Below are 20,830 nucleotides of genomic sequence, written 5' to 3'. Positions count from 1 at the left end.
GTCCAGATGGTATAATCAGGGGGTACATCTGGAGGATGTGCAACAACCACGTGACCCACTGGCACTTTAGAACATCAACTCCAGCATCAGGGATGGCAGAGAGATGATCATGGCAGGAAGACTGGTCAGGAAGCAGGTATGGCAGTCAGAGGCAAGTGGGGAGGAGGGCCCGAGCTGGGGAAGCTGTGGTGAGGATGGAGGAGGTGGTGGAGGGAACAATGTGGCTGGGTCTGCGGAACAGGCCACAAGTGTGGGCAACTGAGCCAAGTGTGGAGCAGAGTGCCAAAGACAACCAGCCCACAGAAGAATCAGCCCCCAGGGAAAACAATTCTTTAGGTGCGCTGACCATGAGGGAGCGAATCTTGGTAGACGCTGAGGTCTGGAGCTCAGGAGAGAGGCAGGGGCTGGAGACCAGTTTTGAGAGTCCAGAGTGGTTAATCGGACCTTGGGAAAGCAAGTGGCAGCAGGAGTGGGGGCTCAGTGAAGAGCTGGTCATGGGCCAAACCCTGGAAAAACAATGTTTTAAAGGGAGCTGGGGTACAGATGTGAGAAAAAGGAGGTCTACAAGGGTTTAAGAGGCAGGGGGAGAACCGGGAGAGAAGGATGGTTCTTGAGACCAGCAGGGTCCAGGAAGGCCAACAGCACCCACTCCCGCAGAGGGGCCCCCTGCTGCTCTTCTGAACTTTGCTTAATGTGGGCAAATTGTCACAGATAAGCTGGTTGAACTCCCATCAAAAGAAAACTGCAAGCATGCCTCTCTCATCTTTTAACTGTTTATTGTATAATATAAAACTACAAAAGTAAGACTGCTCATTTCCATGTACATTTAATCTGTCCAATTGTTTAGATTACAGCCCAAACCTACATGTGAATACAGCCATCTGGGTTCTGATGTAACGTCTGTAATATTGCATAGAAAAGGCACAGCTCTCAGGTCTGTGGGGGAAAGGTTATACCTCCTTTTTGACAAAAGCCCTCCTCAAAAACCATGCACCAAACATGTCACTATGTACATCTTTTTTTTCAAAATCTCGGTCATGCGCACATATGGCCTGCATTTCTCTTCCAAATTTGTTATCCCCAAAAGAAGTCCAACTTTTTAGTGGCTTTGTCTGCAATAGCATTTGATCCTAATTTTCAAGAACCATTCAGACTTATTCTTGGAAACACTGAAAACAATTGTACATAAGCAGGACACACACATCCGTGCCTCCAGGTGTGGGGCCGTTACAGGAAGGTAACCATTTACAGCCAAAAAAGGTTAAAGATGCTCTTATCATTGTTTTCAGAAAACGTATAAAGGTCCAATTTGTAACAGCAAGGTTTTCAAATTAAGACAATTCATATAGAGTAGCAATTGCTGCACAAAGTAGAGTCTATTATTTTTTTACATCTGTCATTTAAGAAGGCTGCCCTGCGATATTCATAATTCATTGTTTACCGCAAAGGTGGTTAATAAATTTAAGCTTTAAAAACGATCCGTAAGTTGATACTTTGGCTCTTTGGAGCTTATTTCATTAAGAAATTTTCCTTAATTGACCTCAGGGCAGTTGGGGCACTCCAAGGGGCTATGGCGATAAAAAGACACTGGAGAGGTGCAGAGGAGGCGCTGGCCACTGCTCACCCTTTGGTATGAAGGAGGGTGCCCATGTGGTCGCCCCTTCTGTCATCCAGAGAAAGTGCTACTAAGAAAACTTTTAAAAATATCAACCTTTGATGCTTGATTTGCTTAAAAATTTGGAGGTATTAAAACATTCCTCATCCATACCTTTTGCATATTTCAAATAGACCCATATTAGAGAGGAGTAAAAATGAATTTGGACTGTGCATACAATGAGAAGACCCAGGGGGCCTGGCTTGGACCCCCTTTTAATACAGATTTACATTCCTACAAGAGAATACATTCCTACCATACATTCTGCACATGTTACGATCCAGATGTTAGCGCTCCACAGTAAAATAAATATATTTACACAGAAAAAAGGAATAAATAACTTATGGGAAAAAAAAAAACACCTCACTTCTTCAAATTCAAAGCTCTTACGATTCTGCTCTCATCTTGTCACTTCATTGCACATCACTGTCAATAATTGTCCTCTCCCAGCCCCAGCTCCCGGCTTGGCTTTCTTGTGAAGGCACCTCAAGCTGCCTGCCTGGCCCTGGATGCCGTGTGATGTCTTTCATAAAGGGGAAGGCACTGCTGCCAGGTGGCATCCGGAAGCACATCCCACACTCAAACTGGGACTTGGAGATCCCACTCCAGCTCCTACTGTTCCCTGTTGGGACATCAACTTGTAAGAACAGGATGCAAAGGCAATTTGAAGCCTAGGTCATTTTGATCTTTCTGAAAATGGGCTGCTAATTTTCCATATCTTCCTTGTTAGACTTTGAGTATCAAGGATTTATGGCAAGGGTGTCAGAGTTAAAAAAGCATTTACCTGCTGTTGTTGGGGGTTTTGTTTTGATTTTGAAGCCCAGCCTTACAAATACATGAGAGTCAGAGAACCAAGTTTGGGCAACACTTCTCCATGCTTATTTGAACTGTTGCCCAACATATGGGATTTGTTTAAACACATGATTTGCTAATCCAACAAAAGTACAGTTGTTCTAAGTTACTGTAAATCAGTTTTTAACAATGGCAAATCAACTGTTTTACCCTGTTATTGTTCAGAATCAATACTATTGTACATGTGTATGTAGGTCGCGGTGTGCAGCACGTGGCACGTTTGCCAGCTCCTCCAGTATAGAAAGCATGGAGTCTGGGCAGACTTGTTCTCTGAGAGAAAGGGAAGCTCTTAAAATTGACAGGCACAGTGACACTGGAAGCATCTACTACAACCCTCACCTTAGTTACGTGGTCCCTGGTCCTATTAAAGGAAATGACACGCCTGCAGCAGTAAGAGGTATCTGCGTGGAAGTTGCTTGTATGAGAACAAGTGCAATTTGATCAGTTTCTCACTGCTCTATTGAGTTGATAATTAGACTTTAAAACACATTCGAGTGGGGAGAAAAGTAAATTAGAATGTAGAAAGACTTTATCATATCATACTCAAATCTTTTGCTTACATGAGCAGTTCCTTCATCACAAACGTCTTCGCTTTGCCATGTGCATTACAAAAATAAAACTATGGCTTGCTTAAAGTGCCATTTTATAAAGTTGTCTTTTTTCATTAGCCAGAAAGACCCAATTTTATCCATGGCAAGAAGTGAGCAGAATTGGTGACTGAATATTGACAAATGACCAACAACAAAGACAACAACAACAACAAAACAAAATCCCATAATTTAAAAATTTTTAAATAAATATAAAAGTTATTCCTAAAGAAGCCATCTGCATAACAATATAGGTTGTAACCTGCACTCAACAGCTAAAGTACCATTGGAAGAAAAGAAAAAACTGAAACAAGAAGGCCATAAACAGTTTCGGCAACAAGCATGATACATTACAAACTTTTTAAAATTAAATGTACACCACTAGGAATAAAAAGCTACTTCTCAAGTGTGTCCTGGGAGGCAGAGGTGGGATGGGGGGATGGGGGGGAGGAGGGGACACATGCATAGAAAGTCCTGTCTGAGTTTTGGGTAGAACAGCCTTGTCAAGTGTAAAGTAGCTGATTTAGGAAAGCAACCGGATGGGAAGCTGTGACGTAATGTGAAGAACTCCAGGTTCAAGAGTCACGCATGTTATAAGAGTGCATCCCGGGCCGGCCGAGGTTAGCCAAGCTCACTGTGGTGATCACGAAGATGCCATTTTCAGCTCTTAGCAACAGAGGGAAAGCTCTAGGGAAAGGAAGCAGCAGAAGACAATTTCACAACATGATGGATGCCTCCTGGGGAGATTTTCTTCTTAAGGGCCCTAAGCATTGCAACAGGGCTGAGTTCCATGAAGAAGTTGGTGGCTTTTCATAAAATTTTGTTCAGGTGTAAAATTTCAGGTCATCATAAAAATTATGCCAAAAAAGAAAGATCTGGGTTTTCATTAAAAAAACAAAAACAATTAAAAGCACAAACTTGGCATAAATACACTCTTAAGAAAGATGGTAGCTTTACCCTCAAAAGAGGGAGCAAAAGAGAACCATCACTTAAACCCCCAGCTCCACAGCCATCTCCCCCAACTGCTTAATGTGAGTTTGATGAGCGTATGTGGCTCTGGCTTTGGAAGTCACAGTACTGGTGGCTGTTGGTGCCAGGGGTCAGTGCTTGTGAAATTTGGGTGTGATATTACCTGGCCCTTTCTTAAAGCGCTGCGTGTGTGTTTATGTGTGTGCGTGTGTGTGTATGTGTGTGCCTGTGAGTGTTTGCATTTGGGGACATCAACTGCAGACTGATTTGATCCAATTTTCTCTTGCACCATACACATATAAAACATTACAACTCTATAAAAGTACAAGTGCAACTTGTACATCTGAAGTTTGCAGGAACTATGTGAGCAAATCCTATCAAAATAGCTATCTCATATGTATAAACAGCATTTGTTTTTAGAAAAACAATATCATAAACTGCAGAATCTGTACAAAAATATAAAATAAATTTGGGCAGCAGTTTTCTAAACAGCCATGTAAATGCAACACTTATGAGGAGTAGTTAATGCCTCTAAAAAGGCCCAATTGCCAAGTCAACCTATACAGGACGAAAATGCCAGAAAAGGTACTGAGATTATCTAAATAAGATATATATATATTTTTTTTCTTTTTTACCTCTTGCAATAAAACTTATAGAAAAAATAGACAAATATGCACATGCAATTTACAGTTTTTCCAACTTAATCCTTGTGCTTCACTTGAACTGTTTATTTTTGTCATTCAACATTGCAACATTGTCTTCGAATGGATTCTTTCCTATACCAGGGTAGTAGGTCTCTGAGGAACCACTCCAAAAAGTGTATTAAAAGTGGTCATACTTGGATGAAGGCACTCCAACTCTGCTCAAAGCAAAAACTAGTGTGATCCTGTTGTAAAATTTTCTTTTTCTCTGAAAAAGGCAAGCAAGGGTGCATGCACAGTGTGGAGAATTGTCAGGGTTTCGGGAACGCTCCGGGGTCTGGGTGGGCACAGTCGCCGGGTCCCTGGGTCTTAGGACCCCACAAGCACCTCCATGATGTGGTCCAGCTCTGTGAGGTCCATTTTGAAAGGCTGACTTGGGGCGACAGGCTGACTGCTGTAAGGAGCCAGAGTTTTGAGGAGGTCGTCGGCAGACACAGGGGCCATTTTTGAGGCTGTCCCTGATGTGGAAGTGCAGGGGTCAAAATCATACATGGACGTATCAATGTCAGCGAACAGGATGTCATCCAGGGTCAAGTCTGTCAGGAAACCCGTGGACGTCATTATTTCAAAATTCCCAGGCAGAGAGTCCATCAGTTTCGAGTCGTCTGCGCGGCTCTCTTGAGGGCCCTCGAGTTTCTGGGCGCTGGCCTCAGTGGAGGTCCCTTTCGCGCTGTCAGTCGCAGCCGCGGCCGCCTCTGCGGAGGTAGATGTGGGACAGAGCTCCTCGATCTCGTCCAAGGCGGAGGAGAAACTGTCCTTTTCAGGCGGGAGGGCTGGAGGTGAGAGTTTGGTGGGAGCCGCGGGCTGCATGGCCTGGGGGGTGCAAAACGTGTCGTCATCGTCCTCGAGCAGCGAGGCCGGGGTGAGGCAAGCCTCCAGGGGCGTAGTGCTTCCGAGGTCGCAGGGGTGGGCGGACGGGGACGCCAGGTGGCTGAAGGCGGGCGGGGCCTCGCGGTAGCTGTCGCTGGGCTCGGTGGTGGGCTGGGAGGAGGGGGTGAACACGGGCCTCAGGCTGCCTTCCTGTTTAAGTTCCTCCTGGATCCGCCTCAACATGTTGTTAATTAAAACGGTCTTTTGCAAGCTTGGCTCTGTCAGGGGCCTGTGGTTATACAGTTTCATAAGGGAAATGTTGAAGATAGTCTGGCGCTGTAAGGTGTAAGACACCTTGGATGGACCGTCACAGGGAGACATGATTTTGCCTTCCAGCCCATCTTCATGCTCATCAAACTTCCGTTTTCCTCCTTTACCCAACATATATCTGCAGAAGGGAGAGGGAGGAAACGGTATTAATCGCATGAATACTGATTTCTACCATAAAAAAGAAGTTGATTTAGAGGGCAGGACTTGGACCTCAGTTTCTCGCCCAGGGTTATTTACAAGTGCATGTGGATTAATTAGGGGTGGAAGGAAGCCAGTAAGAGAGAATTAGAAAATCCACCTTTGTATGCTTGTGGAGCAATTTTTATCACTAGGTAGTCTGGTGAGTGTATTTCTTGAGAAATGTGTACGACACAGACAAGTTAAGAGTTACCATGGAAACCATGATTTTGACTTTCTCAGCTCATGTGCTTGTGTTCGCATCGCTAAGATTATCATGCAGGTTCAATTTCCCTCCCCCAAGTAGATTTATTTTTAAAGCCCAAGAAAACAATTACAATGCTATGACCTAAACAGACATAGGTGTCATAGATTACAGCTTGAGCACTTCTTAAAGGATTAAAAGAGCCAAGTTAAAGAAAAGAAACATGTATACTTTTGGTAGAACTGCGTGTGCTTTCAAAATGCTTTTTCCTTCCTCAATAAGCATAGAGTCTTTCTGCCTGGTTGGTGACATGCGGTAAAGCGCTGCGCCTGTGTTAAATGACCACAGTGACTGAGCTGCACCATTTTTCATTCTAGAATCAAGTGGAGGAATGCATATTTCCCAGCCTAAGTTTTTCCTTCACTCAATTTCATTGTGCACAGTTATGTCTGAAGGCAACTGGATTAATTTTAAAGTAATTAGCTCTGATTATAAGCATTGCTATTTGGGTACTTGAGACATTTCCTAACAAAATACCTATTCTGATTCCAGAGATACATTCATATTTTGAAGAAACCATGACCTCCTACCTCAGACCCTGAGAATCTGGTATAGGGCTGAATTTTAAAACCGCAGCGAAGAACTCCTGCCCCATCTTGCCTGCTGCTCACAGGCCAGGCTGTGTCCTCTCTAGCTCTGGCCTTAGTGAATGCGTCTGGTCATCTGGTCGTCACTTTCTGGGAAGTAGTCCTTCCAACTCTCCAAGATCATGTGACATCATCATCACCTCCTTTCAGAACTTCTACTGTCTAAACAGAACAATCTCAAGTCCATTAGCCTTTGCCTCAAAAGATCTTTCTTCTCTTTTTTGAGACAGAATCTCACTCTGTCGCCAGGCTGGAGTGTGGTGGCGTGATCTTGGCTCACTGCAACCTCCGCCTCCCAGGTTCAAGTGATTCTCCTGCCTCAGCCTCCCGAAGAGCTGGGACTACAGGTGCATGCCACCATGCCTAGTTTTTGTATTTTAGTAGAGATGGGGTTTTACCATGTTGGCCACGATGGTCTAGATCTTGACCTCATGATCTGCCCGCATCGGCCTCCCAAAGTGCTGGGATTACAGGTGAGAGCCACTGTGCCAGGCCAAATACCTCATTTTCTAACCATTTAACAAGAAATCTGCCTTTTAGCGTTCAGACCAGGATCATGGTTCGAATGAAGCCAGGCCCCTGCTTGCTCCCTCACCACCCTGCTCCTGCTACAGCACTCTCAGGGACTCCTGTTAATCCTGTCCTCAGTGTGACTCACTCATGTCTTCATATACAGGCAACTGCTTTGTAGTTATCCAATTTTTCTTCTAAATGCCACTTACCTTTTAATGAACTGCTTCAACTGATTGATCAGACCTCATTCAATCCTTTATTAGCTTATCCACATCTACATTGGGGTAGGCACTAGGCCAGGCCCAATGGGGAGTCCCACGTGAGTACTCTGGCCTTCAAGAGGCTAAATATCTCCTCCTACACCTGAACACCGTTTTGAATTTCAAGTCTCATCCTAAAGAAATAAGGCTAAATGGAATATAAACTTCCCAGAACTTCTCATATTTTGTTAGAAAGCAGGCCATGCTGCCCCTCAAGGCCAGTATACAGCTGGTCATAGAGCCTGCCACTCGGGGTAATCGTCTGACCTCATGCCTCAGTGAATACAGTTATGTGTCTCAGAAGAGACAGATGAGCAAGCTGCGACCTATCAGCATCAGAATCAGCTTGAGATTTGTTAATGCTTATGAAGAATGCGGAGTTACTGACTTGAAACATTTCCCCTCATTCTGTTAACATTTAAAAAATGGCTGTCAATCACAATGACCAGTCCAGTATAATTAACTGTTCTCTAAGGCAAAAAAGGTTACGATACTAACAACTGGTTTATCTAATACTTCACATGATAGACGTATTTCCTACTGTTTAGTGCTACAAGTCTCATTTGTATATTTACTTTGCACAGAACATTTCCTATCTAAAGTATCTGTTTAAACTTGAAGGTGAATCAGAGTAGAGGCACATTGTAAAACATTTTCTATTTCATGCATTAGAAGTGCTACCGGACAACTGGGTTGTGAAACACGTAACTGTATTCACAATTATACTACTGGTATTTGTTTATAATTTGAGCATTCAAATAATTAAAGAAAAATTTCACTTTTGCTGAAGAGTTTGCTAAGTGCATTTAATCCTCATACAAAGTTGTGCTAAGATCTATGTTATGTGATCATAGCAACACATTTAAACGTGTGAGTACACACATACATGCACACTCTAAAACTGCGTTTCTCGAAGTGCGGCCACAGATGGTGCCTGTCTGTGAATTGTTACTGGTCCATGATCAGCTATGTAGAGAGAGACATTTTATTATTTAGAAACATCTACAACAAATTGACACAGCAACTGTATGTATATGGAATTTTTTTAATGGGGCTTCTATAACATTGTATTTTTATTTCATTTTATAGTAATTATTTTTATTGTGTTTTACTAAGGTCTATGAAAGACTGGGGGGCAGGGAACCAAGAGAGTCCCTCTCATCACAGAAAGCTTGAGAAGGACTGTCCATAAGTGTAAAACAAAATACAACTACAAATAAATTAGTAAGCTCATCGCCACTGTGGATTTTTATTGGTTTTCTGAAGGAGAGGTAACAGTTAGGGAAAATGGTGTAGACTCTTCTTACAGACATCAATGCAGAATTGTCTTTTTAAGACTTGTTACTAGAACAAACAACAGGGCTTCTTAAATAATGCATTTTTCTAGAAATAATCACTGAATCTACAGAGTTCACATATCTAAAAAGCATATAGGCCATGCAATACTATAGGTATATTTAGTAGAATTCCCATAGCTGAACGAGATCTTTGGAGATATTTTCAGAAGGATTTCAATGTGAGAAGCACCTTATTTCCAATTAGAATGATCCAGCTGGTCATAGCTGTGTGCTAATCCTAATGATTTAGAGAAAGCCTGATAAGACATCTGTAATGCTGCCTGGAAGGGGAGAGCAGAGGGCTCAGTAAGCAAAATCTGTGAGCAGGCGCAGACACACACACACCAATTCTTGGATGCGCTTCAGAGGTGTAAATAAGGACCCCTGATGGAGTGCACCTCAAAGCAGGTTTGCTGCCACTTCTCTATTTTGTATTATAAGGCAAAACTGACTCCACACACTCAGTAAGTTTGTAAAAAGCATATAATCTTGATTTTTAATCCAAATTCTATCTAAGATGTTATAGAAAGGAATACAATGCAACATAATAAATCTCCACATTTTTACCTTAAAAATGAAGTCAGTTTCCTTACATTTGCCTGACACACTGCAGTAACATTACAATGAGCATATTCAGAAGAGGCCTCCAACTCCTAGAGTGGGGAGGGCAGTGGGAACTTTCACTCTCAGGGCTTTGCCACCTCCTTAAGCGGGGCCCAATTTAAGGAGAAAAGACACGACATGCCCTCAAGAACCAGAGGGCAAGAAGCCAGGCGCGTCAGCCCCTGAGGCCTCTCTGGGCTTGGCTCAGGCTGGTCACGGCCAGGGTCGGCCCAGCTTCTAGCTCCTCAGAAGCCTCTTTCCTCAGGCACTCTAAGAAAATAACAATAGCTCTTTAACCACCCTTTGGAGAGGCAAGGGACCTTTCAAAAAGGCCTCACCCGGCTGCAACTTGAAGCTGAAGCTGAAGTAGTAGCAGGAGCTCGCTCAGGACGTCTAGGCAACCCTAGGGAGGTATGCTGTGTTTCCTGCGGAGGGTAGGCCTGGAGTTCACTGGCTTCCTCGGCCACCCTGGGGCTTTGACATTCCACTTTATCTCCTCTCTTGGCTGGTGAAGACCAAAGCCTAAAGCCTATGCCTTCTACCCAATTTTTCCAGACAAAGACCCAAAGTGACCCTGAGCTCCAGGGTGGGGCATGGAAGAATCGTGTGGGTGCTCCTCCCTCTTCTGCCCACCCTAAGGGCCCTAAACCTAACCACAGCCACTTTCCTACTCAATAGTCATTGGCTCTTAACCTGAGGTTTGAGATCAAAGGACCTCCCTCCCCAATAAACTTTTTAGAAACAAATTCCTAGCATTCTGGTTTTCTAATCATGAATTTTAGCAACTATTAATTGCAGTAAACTGAGTTTCAAAAATGAAGAACAAAACTCACTGGTAGTTATATAAATGTAAACTTCTGCAGTTTTCCAGGAAGTTTCATACTAAACGTAACTCAGTATGGCAAACCTAGTTTTCAACTGTGCAACTTTTCATGAAGAAGGACCCTGCCCTCAAAAGCTACAATCTGGGCAGATGCTCAAAAGTAACAAATGTCACTAGAAGCATCCTCAGAAGCCAAAGAACCAGAGGACCAGGAGCCTGAATGACCTGACTTTTTGGGGTTTTGCAATTCCAGAATCTGAATGACTCCCACAGTAAGGAATCTGAGAGATTACTGTGGGCTGGGGGCAGCCAGGGAGTCTGCTGGACATGGATTTGTAGCCTTTATATTTCAGGTGGGATTGTCTCTTCATATCTGTTTCCCATCTCAAGATAGTGAGCCTCCCAGGGCATGGGCAGTGTGTGTTTTGTTCCCTTCTGTGCCCTCAGCATACAGAAGTCTCCGACACAAGATGCTCCACAGTCAGTCACCGAATACATGAACAGTAAATGGAAATAATGAGGAAAGACACCAAAGGGCAGCCAGGGCAGCACTATAAAAACAGAGCCAGAGGGGTGGGTGGGTGGTGGGTGTGTGTGTGTGCACCCAAGTGTGAACTGTGTCTGGGAGGGCGGGTCTGAGGAATGGGAGGAGTTGAACGGTTTTACAGGGCGGGATCAGGGAATGGACATGCACCATCAGGTGAGATACAGGGTAGGCAGGAGTGCTCCAGCTGAGTAGCTCTAATGTGAATGGCTCTCCCATCCTTCACTTCTCAACCAGCATTGGGCCCTACCTCCCATATTTCTCTTTGTAGTTCTGGGGAGGGGCCCGCCAGTCGACATTTCCAGCGAGCTTTCAGGTGATGCTGGTCTGAGAACCTCACATATCTCCTTTTCCTCATCAGGCCATTTCAAATTTAGGCCTGAGGATATCTTTATGCAGTTAGTCTTGATTCCCAAGGCCTTCCTAATTTATGTCTAAGCAAGCAGGACAAAAAGGAATGAACAGCATTTTTGTGATAGCAACTGACATTAGAAAACAAAATACTGCATGCAGAGTTAAGATGTCTCAGACTCATTTTTAATGACAAAACTCAGCTTCTCAAATTGATGCATCAGACCCTACTGGCCCAATGGGGCCCAGATTCTCCTTGCTGGGATCTTAAAGTGATGGCAGTGGGATCTTATCCAAAGCCCAAAAAGAAACTGAAACACTACTTACGTTGAAAAGACTACTACACTTTGCATTTTGGAAAAAAATGCAAACAATTTTTTAAAGATGAATCAGAAAAAGTTATCTTTAGCTCAATGTTTTCCAACTATTTAAAAGCTACTCCTCTTTAAATCCTTTTTTTTTTTTTTTAAATTTACTGTCCTTTAATGTTATTTGAACTGTCAAAATAAATGTTACGATTTTTCAAGTGAGAGTATCAAATTGCCTTTTCTGAACTACTGCTTGTCATCCTACCACCACCAACAAAGACCACTGCTTTCACCTGCAGGCTCAACCTGACCTCTGTAGGGGCGGCTGCAGGAGGCCCGCACAGGGAGCCCTCCACCTCCCATAAAGGCTGCCTTGCTGCGTTTCTTTGTGCCAGGCAAAAAAAGATGCAAAAGTCTTCACAGATGTAAAACTTTGCATTATGTTTTAACTTGATTCATCCCAAATGACTGCCATTAGCCCGGACGGAAAGAAAACCCTTTAACACAGACTTTTCTACTCAGTGTCTAGAGAAAGAGAATTCGTACCACAAAAGGACTTTTTAAAAAGAGGGTCAAAACTGACAGCTTAGTTCTAAATTCTTGAGAGAGGAAATAATTGGGGAAGGTATGCCTGATCTTGTGACCAAAAAGGCATCAAAGATTGAGTGGAGACCCCTGGTCCTGCACCCCTGGGGCTCGTGCAGCTCGGCACTACCCTGAGCTGGTGCTGGGACAGACGGGGAACCCAGGAAAGCTTCGCCTTAGAAGTCCAGCTGGTTTGTATCTTCTGTACGTTTTCAAGAGCTTTTCTCAATTTCCTTTTAACAGCAACAACCCAGACATTCTGTGTGCTCCCTTTTCAGGAGTGCAGCAGGCTTCACAATTAAGTGGTATGTTGTTTTAAAAGTCAGGTGACACGGCAACACTGAACTACAGTGTCTGCTGCGGTGTATGGGCAGCTAGTAGAACGAGCTGGCCATGCTCTGCCCCTCACCTGGGTGGAGAGCACAGCCGGGCCTGCCCCGTGTTGAGTCACTGGCCTGCACACGCGGGATCTTGCACGGCTCCACATGCACGCTATACTTCAGGAACGTTTTCAAAACGCTAGCTAACAGCTCTCAGGAAAAAGATTCAAAGGGGAGCTTTAACAAGCCACATCCCTAACCTCGTCAGACACACTGTCCCATATGACTGATGATGTGACCACTGGTTGCTGATGAGTCCAGAGGTGCCAATGCTGACACTAAACTGGAAAGATGAGGCCTTTACACTAATGCCAACACTCAATGCAGTGATCTGCCCTCACGCACCCACCTCTTTGGAAGAAAAAAGCTGAGAGAAGACATGTGGTGACTGTTTTACAAGAAGGCTGGCAGGGGTCCCTCCCTTCCCCTGACATCCTGTGTCATCAAAACCCACAGCCCTAAGTGGGAACACCTTCATTCTCTCAGTGTCTTTTGGGGGTGCTGGTAGGAAAAACGGGTGCTCCTGGTGAAATTAGCTGGGCATGTGGCAGACTTCTGAGCTGAACAGAGGCTCAAAGTAGGGCCAGGATTGTTTTGAAACAACTTCTGAAACACAGGATATGCTGTTTCTCTTCTCCTCATTTCACAGGCTGGCCTCTCAATTCGTTTAGGACCCTGCTTTTGAGTCATCCAAGTGGTGAGCCCCTGTTCAAGACAAAAGGGAACCTCCCACCAGCCTGACAGCAGGACACTGAGGACCCCAGAGCCCTGCCTCCAGGCTCCTGTCATAGTGTGACACAGCAACTCCTGAGCAGGAAGGAGAAGCCCGATCCTAGTTGGGGGGAGCCGTTTACTTAGACAACTTTCTACACTTAAAATATTACACCTTAACACTCTGGTCTAAGAAATCTGACCATGTCCACGCTTTCTACACCCTCCTCCCCCAAGGAACAACCAATACGCCAGCGAAAACAAAAAGGCTGCCCTGAAAAAGCTGCAGTGGTGGATGATGCTGGCAGCATCAGAAAGGAAGCTAAGAGAAACAGGCGCGTCCTCAGCTGGGCCTCTCGTGTCCTGACGCTGCAGCGGGCACGGGATGGGGGCTGTCCCCTCCAGCAGGGTGTGGGGAGGAGCCGGGGTATCTGCATAGCAAAAGTAGACCTCAGACCCCAAAACAACTGCGTCTGGTCCAAGGGAGTGGGCAGAAACAGGGGCAAAATTCCAAAAGGGTAGGACCGTCTCTGGCTTATTTACAGACAGGGTAAGGATACCCAAAGACAAGGGGGAGTGTTAGTAACAGAGCTCATGAAGCTCTATGGATTCAGGGGCTTTAAAAAAAACAACAAAGCTCATCCAGAATTTCTGAGGTCCCTGCAGTAACATCCATGTTAATTGGTAAGACAGACAAAGCCACCCCTAACAAATCAGCAATGTAATTATAAAGCCAGTCACTAGATCAAGCCAGTCACCAGTGCTTCAGCGATATTCTGAACCTGTAACCCGATACCACTGTTTGCTGCCGGCACCTCCTCCGGGCTCTCCCGCTGCGCACCGGCAGCACGGGGGCCTGCAGGGCAACGCAGCCTAGTCTGTTTGTTCACGATCAGACCTTGCATTTGACCAAGACTTGGAGGGGCAATCCTCCTGGTTTTCTTGACAGTGGAGTAGAAAAAAAAAAAAAAAAAAAAAAAAAGCTTGAGGATACGCTGCAATTCTACCAGGAAGTCTAGCCCTAGCTAAATTTCAGAAACAACTTCTACTGTTTGGGTTCCTTTCTAAAGTGCAAATTTTTTAAATTCTAGTTTCTCCTCTCAGATTTTTACATGTTTCTATTAAATTGAAGGCAGTTTCCAATACTGGCAGTTTGTCAAATATAATCTCTTCTCCCAGTAAAAGAATTTTTTAAAATGTTGACAACTAACTGCATTTAGTAAGCAAAATATAGTCAAATTCTGGAAGGAAATGTTTCAAGTAAATATTTCTTTAGAATAAATTGTGGCCTTGATAGTACACATCTGGAAAGAAAATAGGCTTTTTAGAACATAAATGTCAAGTGGTATAAAATGTTTCTTATATCCTGTCTTAGTGGTTCCTCTGCCAGCTGGGAATTTTAAGTTTTAATCCCAACTCTTATGAAACTAAGGACACCAATCACCTTCTTCCAAGGACACTGAGAATACTGCCAATTATTTTATTTTACCTAAGGATTCTGGCTAAAAGTGTGGCACACTTAATTAAAAAAATACAAGAAAAAAGGTTTAATGGCACACTTAATTCAAGTAAAAGGCTGAGTAGAATTATACAGTTTCTAACCATAAGTTAACAAAAACATAATATGCTCTGATGCCTGGAATTTGCTTTAAGATATTCCAAAACAAACAAACAAACAAAAAACCAAAACCTGGCCACGAAGATGAAAGAAGAGCTGACAAAATGTTGATACCTGTTGAGGCTGGCTGATAAGCACAAGGCAGTGCACTGTAGTCTTCCTTTTACTTTTGAGTGTGTCTGGAATTTTCCATAATAAAAAGTCAAAAACCACAACTCGCCAATACATATTTTAAATTAAAACATATAAAAAAGCACAATAAATTACTCACACCCTCAGTGAAAACTATTATATTAATTTGATAGGGTTTTGTCATACAGCAAAAAGCTATTAATGCTCCATGTAAACAAGCACGCCCAATACAAGTTGGAACTCTAATTTAAACTCTGGAAGACAGCACATCACATCCAGCCACGAGGGGGCGCAGCAGAGCAACAAGGAGCCCAGAAGTCTGATTCTTCACTGAAGTTTCTACCTACAGTTCTTCAAAGTATACACATTTTCAAGTTGTTCCCAAATTCAGGTATCCACAGGACAATGCTAAGCAAGCTGGGAGGTTTGCCAAGGCCAAAATAAATTAAATTATGGTATGGTTCAAACTCTGGAAGTACTGTGTATAGCAAAGATTATTTACCTGTATATAAAAGTTAATACATAATATGTTTCAAAAACCATGGTTAAAATCCCTAGAGGATTCCTGAAGTGAGAACAAACACAAACTCCAGTCATAAGATGTAAATGTGGAGAAATCAGCAGTTCAGAATTTCCGGGGGAGGGGGTTGTCCAACATGGACTCCCAATAAAACAATGAGTCTCAGTAAATTCAGCACTAAGAATTTTACCAGCATAGAAGCCTTTACTAAGCCTACTTACTACTTCTTAGTAACCAAACATTATCTCCATACTGAACAGATACTATTTCAGGCAGTTATTTGGGAAAACCCTTCATAAAGGACATTGGGGAGGGGCCATTTAATTATGAAATGTAACGCAGTTAACCTTAGGGAGATAAAGAAGCAAGATCATTATGGGTCACTACTTGCTGGAATTCTTTCTATTCAAATTGCAAGTTCAGGTTCTACGACGTCATGTGTTCAATAATAATGTTCATAATAGATGAACTGTTATAATGAATCTCCCCATTTGAAAACTGGAAACTATAAACATATCTATGTTATAAACATTTCAATTGTGATACTACTTCATAATTGGTGTCAGACTACGCTTTTAGCATTTTGAATCTAAGGCTTCATTATCATCAGGGTAAGGAATTCTCAGATTTGACAATTTTTCCCATAAGATTACATGCTAGTAAAGACTACCAGTATTGCCCAACCCCCCATTCTTGGGCATAATGAAAATATTTTTTTCTCCTGTATTTATAATTGCTTGGATGGGATTTTGTTTCAATCCTCCTGTAGCATCTTTTCCCCAAAGATACATTGTTTTTCCTCCTCACACTAGAGACCCTTAACAGTGTGTGTGTGTCGGGGGAAGGCTTAGAGTAGAAAGGAAAGGCTTTGCCAAAAGTATGACAGTTTTTGTTTTTTTTAAAAAAGACTCAGACATATATAAGCCATACTACGAAAAATATAAGGTTTTAGAACAATTCTGTGATAGATAAAATTACATCTTCGTTAAAACAAAAGCAGCCTTTTAGGTTTTATTAATTAACCAACCACTTGCCACTGAATAAAACTAAGGAATAAAAATGAAGTATGCTACTTCAAAAAATGCTTCAATAGAAGTGTTTCTCAAAAGTTAAAAATTAAAAACTAGTCAGGTCTTCAAATTTGGATGTTCATTACTACAAAAGAATCACTTAAAATATTCTTTACAAATACAGAATATATTTCATCTTTTAACTTATCCATGCAGTCAAAAGAGGAAAACCAGAGAAATGTTATTTCTTTTACTTACTGTGTAAAGCTGAACATTGTATTGTACGGCCTAAACCTGAATTCCTTAGAGAACAATATCACATTTCTACAACCCGATATACTAGTACAAAACACTTGAGGTGTAGGATACCGTAATAGAAATATACTTACATGCAAATGGCAGGAAATAACTATTCTATGTAAATACGTGTCCCACGTAAGTAACCTATGTTTTGAATGTTTATTTTAATTGCCTCTAAGAATCCGGTAGGCTAATGATAAGGTTTTACAAAGACAATTTAAACTTTGTATCATATACTTGAATAATTCACACTCGGAAAATAATTTTAGAAAGAAAAAGGCAATGAGAAGGGAGTAAACTAGAAGGGAGTAAATGATACTTTGTAAATATGGCAGCCATTTAAAAATAACTAGTTTGGGACTATTTTGAGATAAAATGTGTATCTTCCCAAGGACTTCTGTGCATTGATAATGAATGGCTCATTGAACTTTAAGTCACTTAAACACAATATAAATAATCAGAGTACCACACTACATGTAATAAACTATTTATTTTCTAAGGAAAATACTTCATAATTCTGCAGTTCAATTCAGAACCTTCAATGGTCGTTATGGAAAGCCTTCCTCAAAATCCCCAGCCTGCCACCCCTCACACTCTATTCATCCTACCTGTCTTCTGGAGCTTTAGAAGAAGGCAGGAACCACCTGAAGAATCAAAAATTTTAATTTGTAAGCCAACTACTTGTCAGACAGCTAAGAATCACTGCCAGGTGAAACCTATTTTATATTTCTGGACATGGTAAAACTGTTTTTTTTTTTTTTTTAAATTGGTTTGACTTAAAAACAAAAAAGTTCAGAAAAGACCACCAAGTTCCTGACAGACAGAGAGGTGAAGCAAAAATTCTTCCACTCTGGATCATAGCACCCAAATTCCTCCAGCAGACTGTTTTTTTTCTGACAGCATGGAAGACACAGAGGAGGTACACATTGACAGGGAGACGTCCCCTCAAAGAAGGAAAGAAATCTGAAAAGCAAATCTGTATCACCTATTATAAAATGGGATAACCACACAGGGAAGATCAGTTGAAAGCAGTTGCCAGCTTGATATCTCATTAGTGTGACTAGGATTTTATGCAAACCTGTTCTGGTGTAGAGATGACCTTGGAACTTTCAGATTCTCTGGGTTTAACTTGGGCAACACTTCTAAACACAAGGGTGGGGTTCGCCAGCAGGCCTGCTCCAAACCCCAGGAGCTGCAGAGCATGGTGTGGAATGATAAGCAGCCACCAGGGCAGAGGTGAGCAAAGCACTAAAGGCTGATCTGCAGCAAGGGACTTTTGATCATTTATTTAGTGTTTTTGACCACAGTCTATTCAAGTGTACATTTTGCTTTTCTTCAACAGGTTCACTCAGCCCACTGTTGAACATCAGTATGTGCACATGGCTACACAGAATATACAGACATAGTTCATGTCTGTAAGAGCCAAAATCCCTTCCCCTTTACTTCTATGGAAACTCCTTAGAAAACGCTTAGTTTAGCTTCTTTTCAGTTAACTGCCTAGGGAAGGTTTTTAAAGGAAAAAAGCTTAGAATGAATTAGTAACTCTGCAAAGACACAGGTTTTTGTAAAGTGACAAAAAAGATAGTAAGGCAGGCATGAATGAGTTTTAAGAACTGAAGTTTGCTGCTACCTGGAGTTACTAGAGAAACAAAGCTGCCTTTGGGCATCTCAAACTAGTCAGACCTGCTGTAGCAGTTGCACAGTCAGCTCCAGATCTGTCCTCTGCTCTTCTCCCTCCAGTCCCCACCCCACGCCTCCGCATAGCTCAGTCCACTCTCCACTCAGGGTGGAGGTGGCCTGGGCACACTCACCCCTCATTCTGCTGTCCCTGCAGGGAGGCAGGGCCAGCTCTGGACCGACAGCGTGCAAGTGTAAGAGCAGGCCGGTCAGGAGCACAGATGCCAACTCCATTCTGAGCTGAAAACTGCAATGGGTGCAGGATACAGCTTAGGTGATCTTGGGTTTCCAAAATAGATCAATCAAATTGTGGGGTTTACTTCAGAGAACCCTGGCATTAAGTTCAGACGAGGGACAGAGGATTCTGAGAAAACACAAATGGGTCTTTCCAGCTTTGGGATCCCTCAGACCACAAAGAGAGCAGAATTTTCAAAACAGAGTTTGCACTGTTTATATGAGGTGCTTGTTGAAATTGGGAGAATCTGTTCTGCCCTATTAGAAATCATATATTTTAAAATATATTTTGATGATTTTACTTTGAAAGGTTCATTTGTATTTCAAATAAAATTTTTAGACAGCCAATCATGTTTTGTCTCGTGATCTCCGAGAAGAGAAAAAAACAAGGCGTCCTTTTATTACCCAGAATAGGAATGTCGTCTTATTGGGCTGACATATGCCATTCACAGATTCATACAAAGAATGAACTGCCACACAGTGCTAATGGAGAAAGACACTGCTCCACACAATGAGTGACGGACGCTCCAGGGGACAGTTCTGTTCATAAGGGTTTCCCAGCATCTGCACATAGGGCGGCAGAAGTTTGCCTTTAATATTAACTGTACCGGCCATTTGGGACAATCATTTTTTAGGTTAGTAGCCATTTCCTTCAAACATACTAAAACTAAATGATATATCCCCACATTTCTTGAACAGGAGTCCTCACTTACGGGTTTCTATGAACCGCTTAAAGAAAAATTATTAATAATAGGTACAAAATATATGAATTGTGCATATGCAGTGGCCATGGCACTTTTAGATTTTCATGTTTTGCTAGTCAGTATTAATTAACAAAAAGACCTATGAGAGCTGGTGTCACCCTTATAGTGAGGCCATTTTCACGTCAACTGGGGCTTGCCTTCTGGTGCCTTCAGCACACACCTGATCTTTGGACTCAGTAATCAGAGACAGCGCCTGCGCACTCTCACGCACCAAGAAACTATTGCAACTACAGCTATCTCCTATAGGACATGCCATGACTGTGAAAACAAAATTTCTGCTGCCAAAAAGTTTTAAAATTCTAGAAGCGAATTAAAGTTCATGGTCCCAAGTACTACTATCTACATGTATCTTTTTCCATAGGTAATATTGACAAAGTGGTCTTGGTTCTGTTGATATATGTAAAATATAAAATAAAGCTTCATACTTTTTTCTGTGCTCTTTAACAAGAAACCACAGCAAAAGAAACCTCTCAGAGTTTCTGTTCTAGCTTTCACCTTTCTTAGTTACTAAAATGTAAAATATTTTGTCTGAAGGCAAACTTGTAGTATAATTGGATACTGATAACTTGCAGTATGCTACTTTTATTGATAGAAATTATTTTTATGTATTTGCACTCGAACATCTTCAAACTCCTTTCATACGTTGTGTAATGTTTTGCAGTGTGATGCCTGTGTGTGCCTTTCTAAAGTCATGTTGAGCTTATTCTGCCATCGGAGCCCTGTTTAAAATAGCAGATGCCATGAGCTATCAGTTGCCACACAAACTTAAGAGAGTTCTAAATTATCAAAATATGTGCTATTTTACTATGCTCATTATCAGTAATAATTCAGTGTGTAGCAACAGGGCAAAATTTCTATTTCAGCTTCTCAAATAGAAAAGCTTTAAAGAGGGACAATTCGGCAAACAGAAGTGTAAAGATTTTCTAAATCTGAATAAATATCCTTCTCTTAGTCCTTCAAGGGAAACAAGCTTGAGCAGCTGTTACCTAAGACGTTGTGACATTCGCCTGACAATAAAACTGTTCCCTAGGACACCTCCTGTCATACACTTGGTTGGCATTACAAAATGTGAGTCCTCTCTCCTACCTGTCTTAATGAAGTAAGGAATAGAGCCGGGTGTTAAAGGAAAAGGGGTTGGGGAGTGTCAAATCCAAAATAAGATTTCTCATCTGAGAACAACATGGTTATGTACATTTTAATTAAGAGGTGAAAGAAGTAAAAAAAAAAA

The 20,830-nt window shown here is 42.3% G+C and overlaps 1 protein-coding gene across 4 annotated transcripts in view; it reads right to left on the bottom strand.

Annotated features, from left to right (window-relative positions):
• Positions 1-759: 759 nt before the first annotated feature.
• SERTAD2 (SERTA domain containing 2) overlaps positions 760-20,830 on the bottom strand; it is a 121,169-nt gene continuing 101,098 nt past the window's right edge. For all 4 annotated transcript variants that reach the window (XM_017522138.2, XM_017522136.1, XM_017522137.2 and 1 more), the window contains one exon: positions 760-6,021. In XM_017522138.2, coding sequence (XP_017377627.1) covers positions 5,073-6,017 — 945 coding nt within the window. In that variant the 5' untranslated portion in view covers positions 6,018-6,021 and the 3' untranslated portion in view covers positions 760-5,072. The remainder of the gene's footprint in view (positions 6,022-20,830) is intronic.

Source organism: Cebus imitator, unplaced genomic scaffold (assembly GCF_001604975.1).
Source record: "Cebus imitator isolate Cc_AM_T3 unplaced genomic scaffold, Cebus_imitator-1.0 Scaffold23, whole genome shotgun sequence".
In the NCBI taxonomy this organism is placed as follows: Eukaryota; Metazoa; Chordata; class Mammalia; order Primates; family Cebidae; genus Cebus; species Cebus imitator.
Note: the sequence above shows the minus strand (reverse complement) of the source record. Positions and strands in the feature narration are given on the sequence as shown.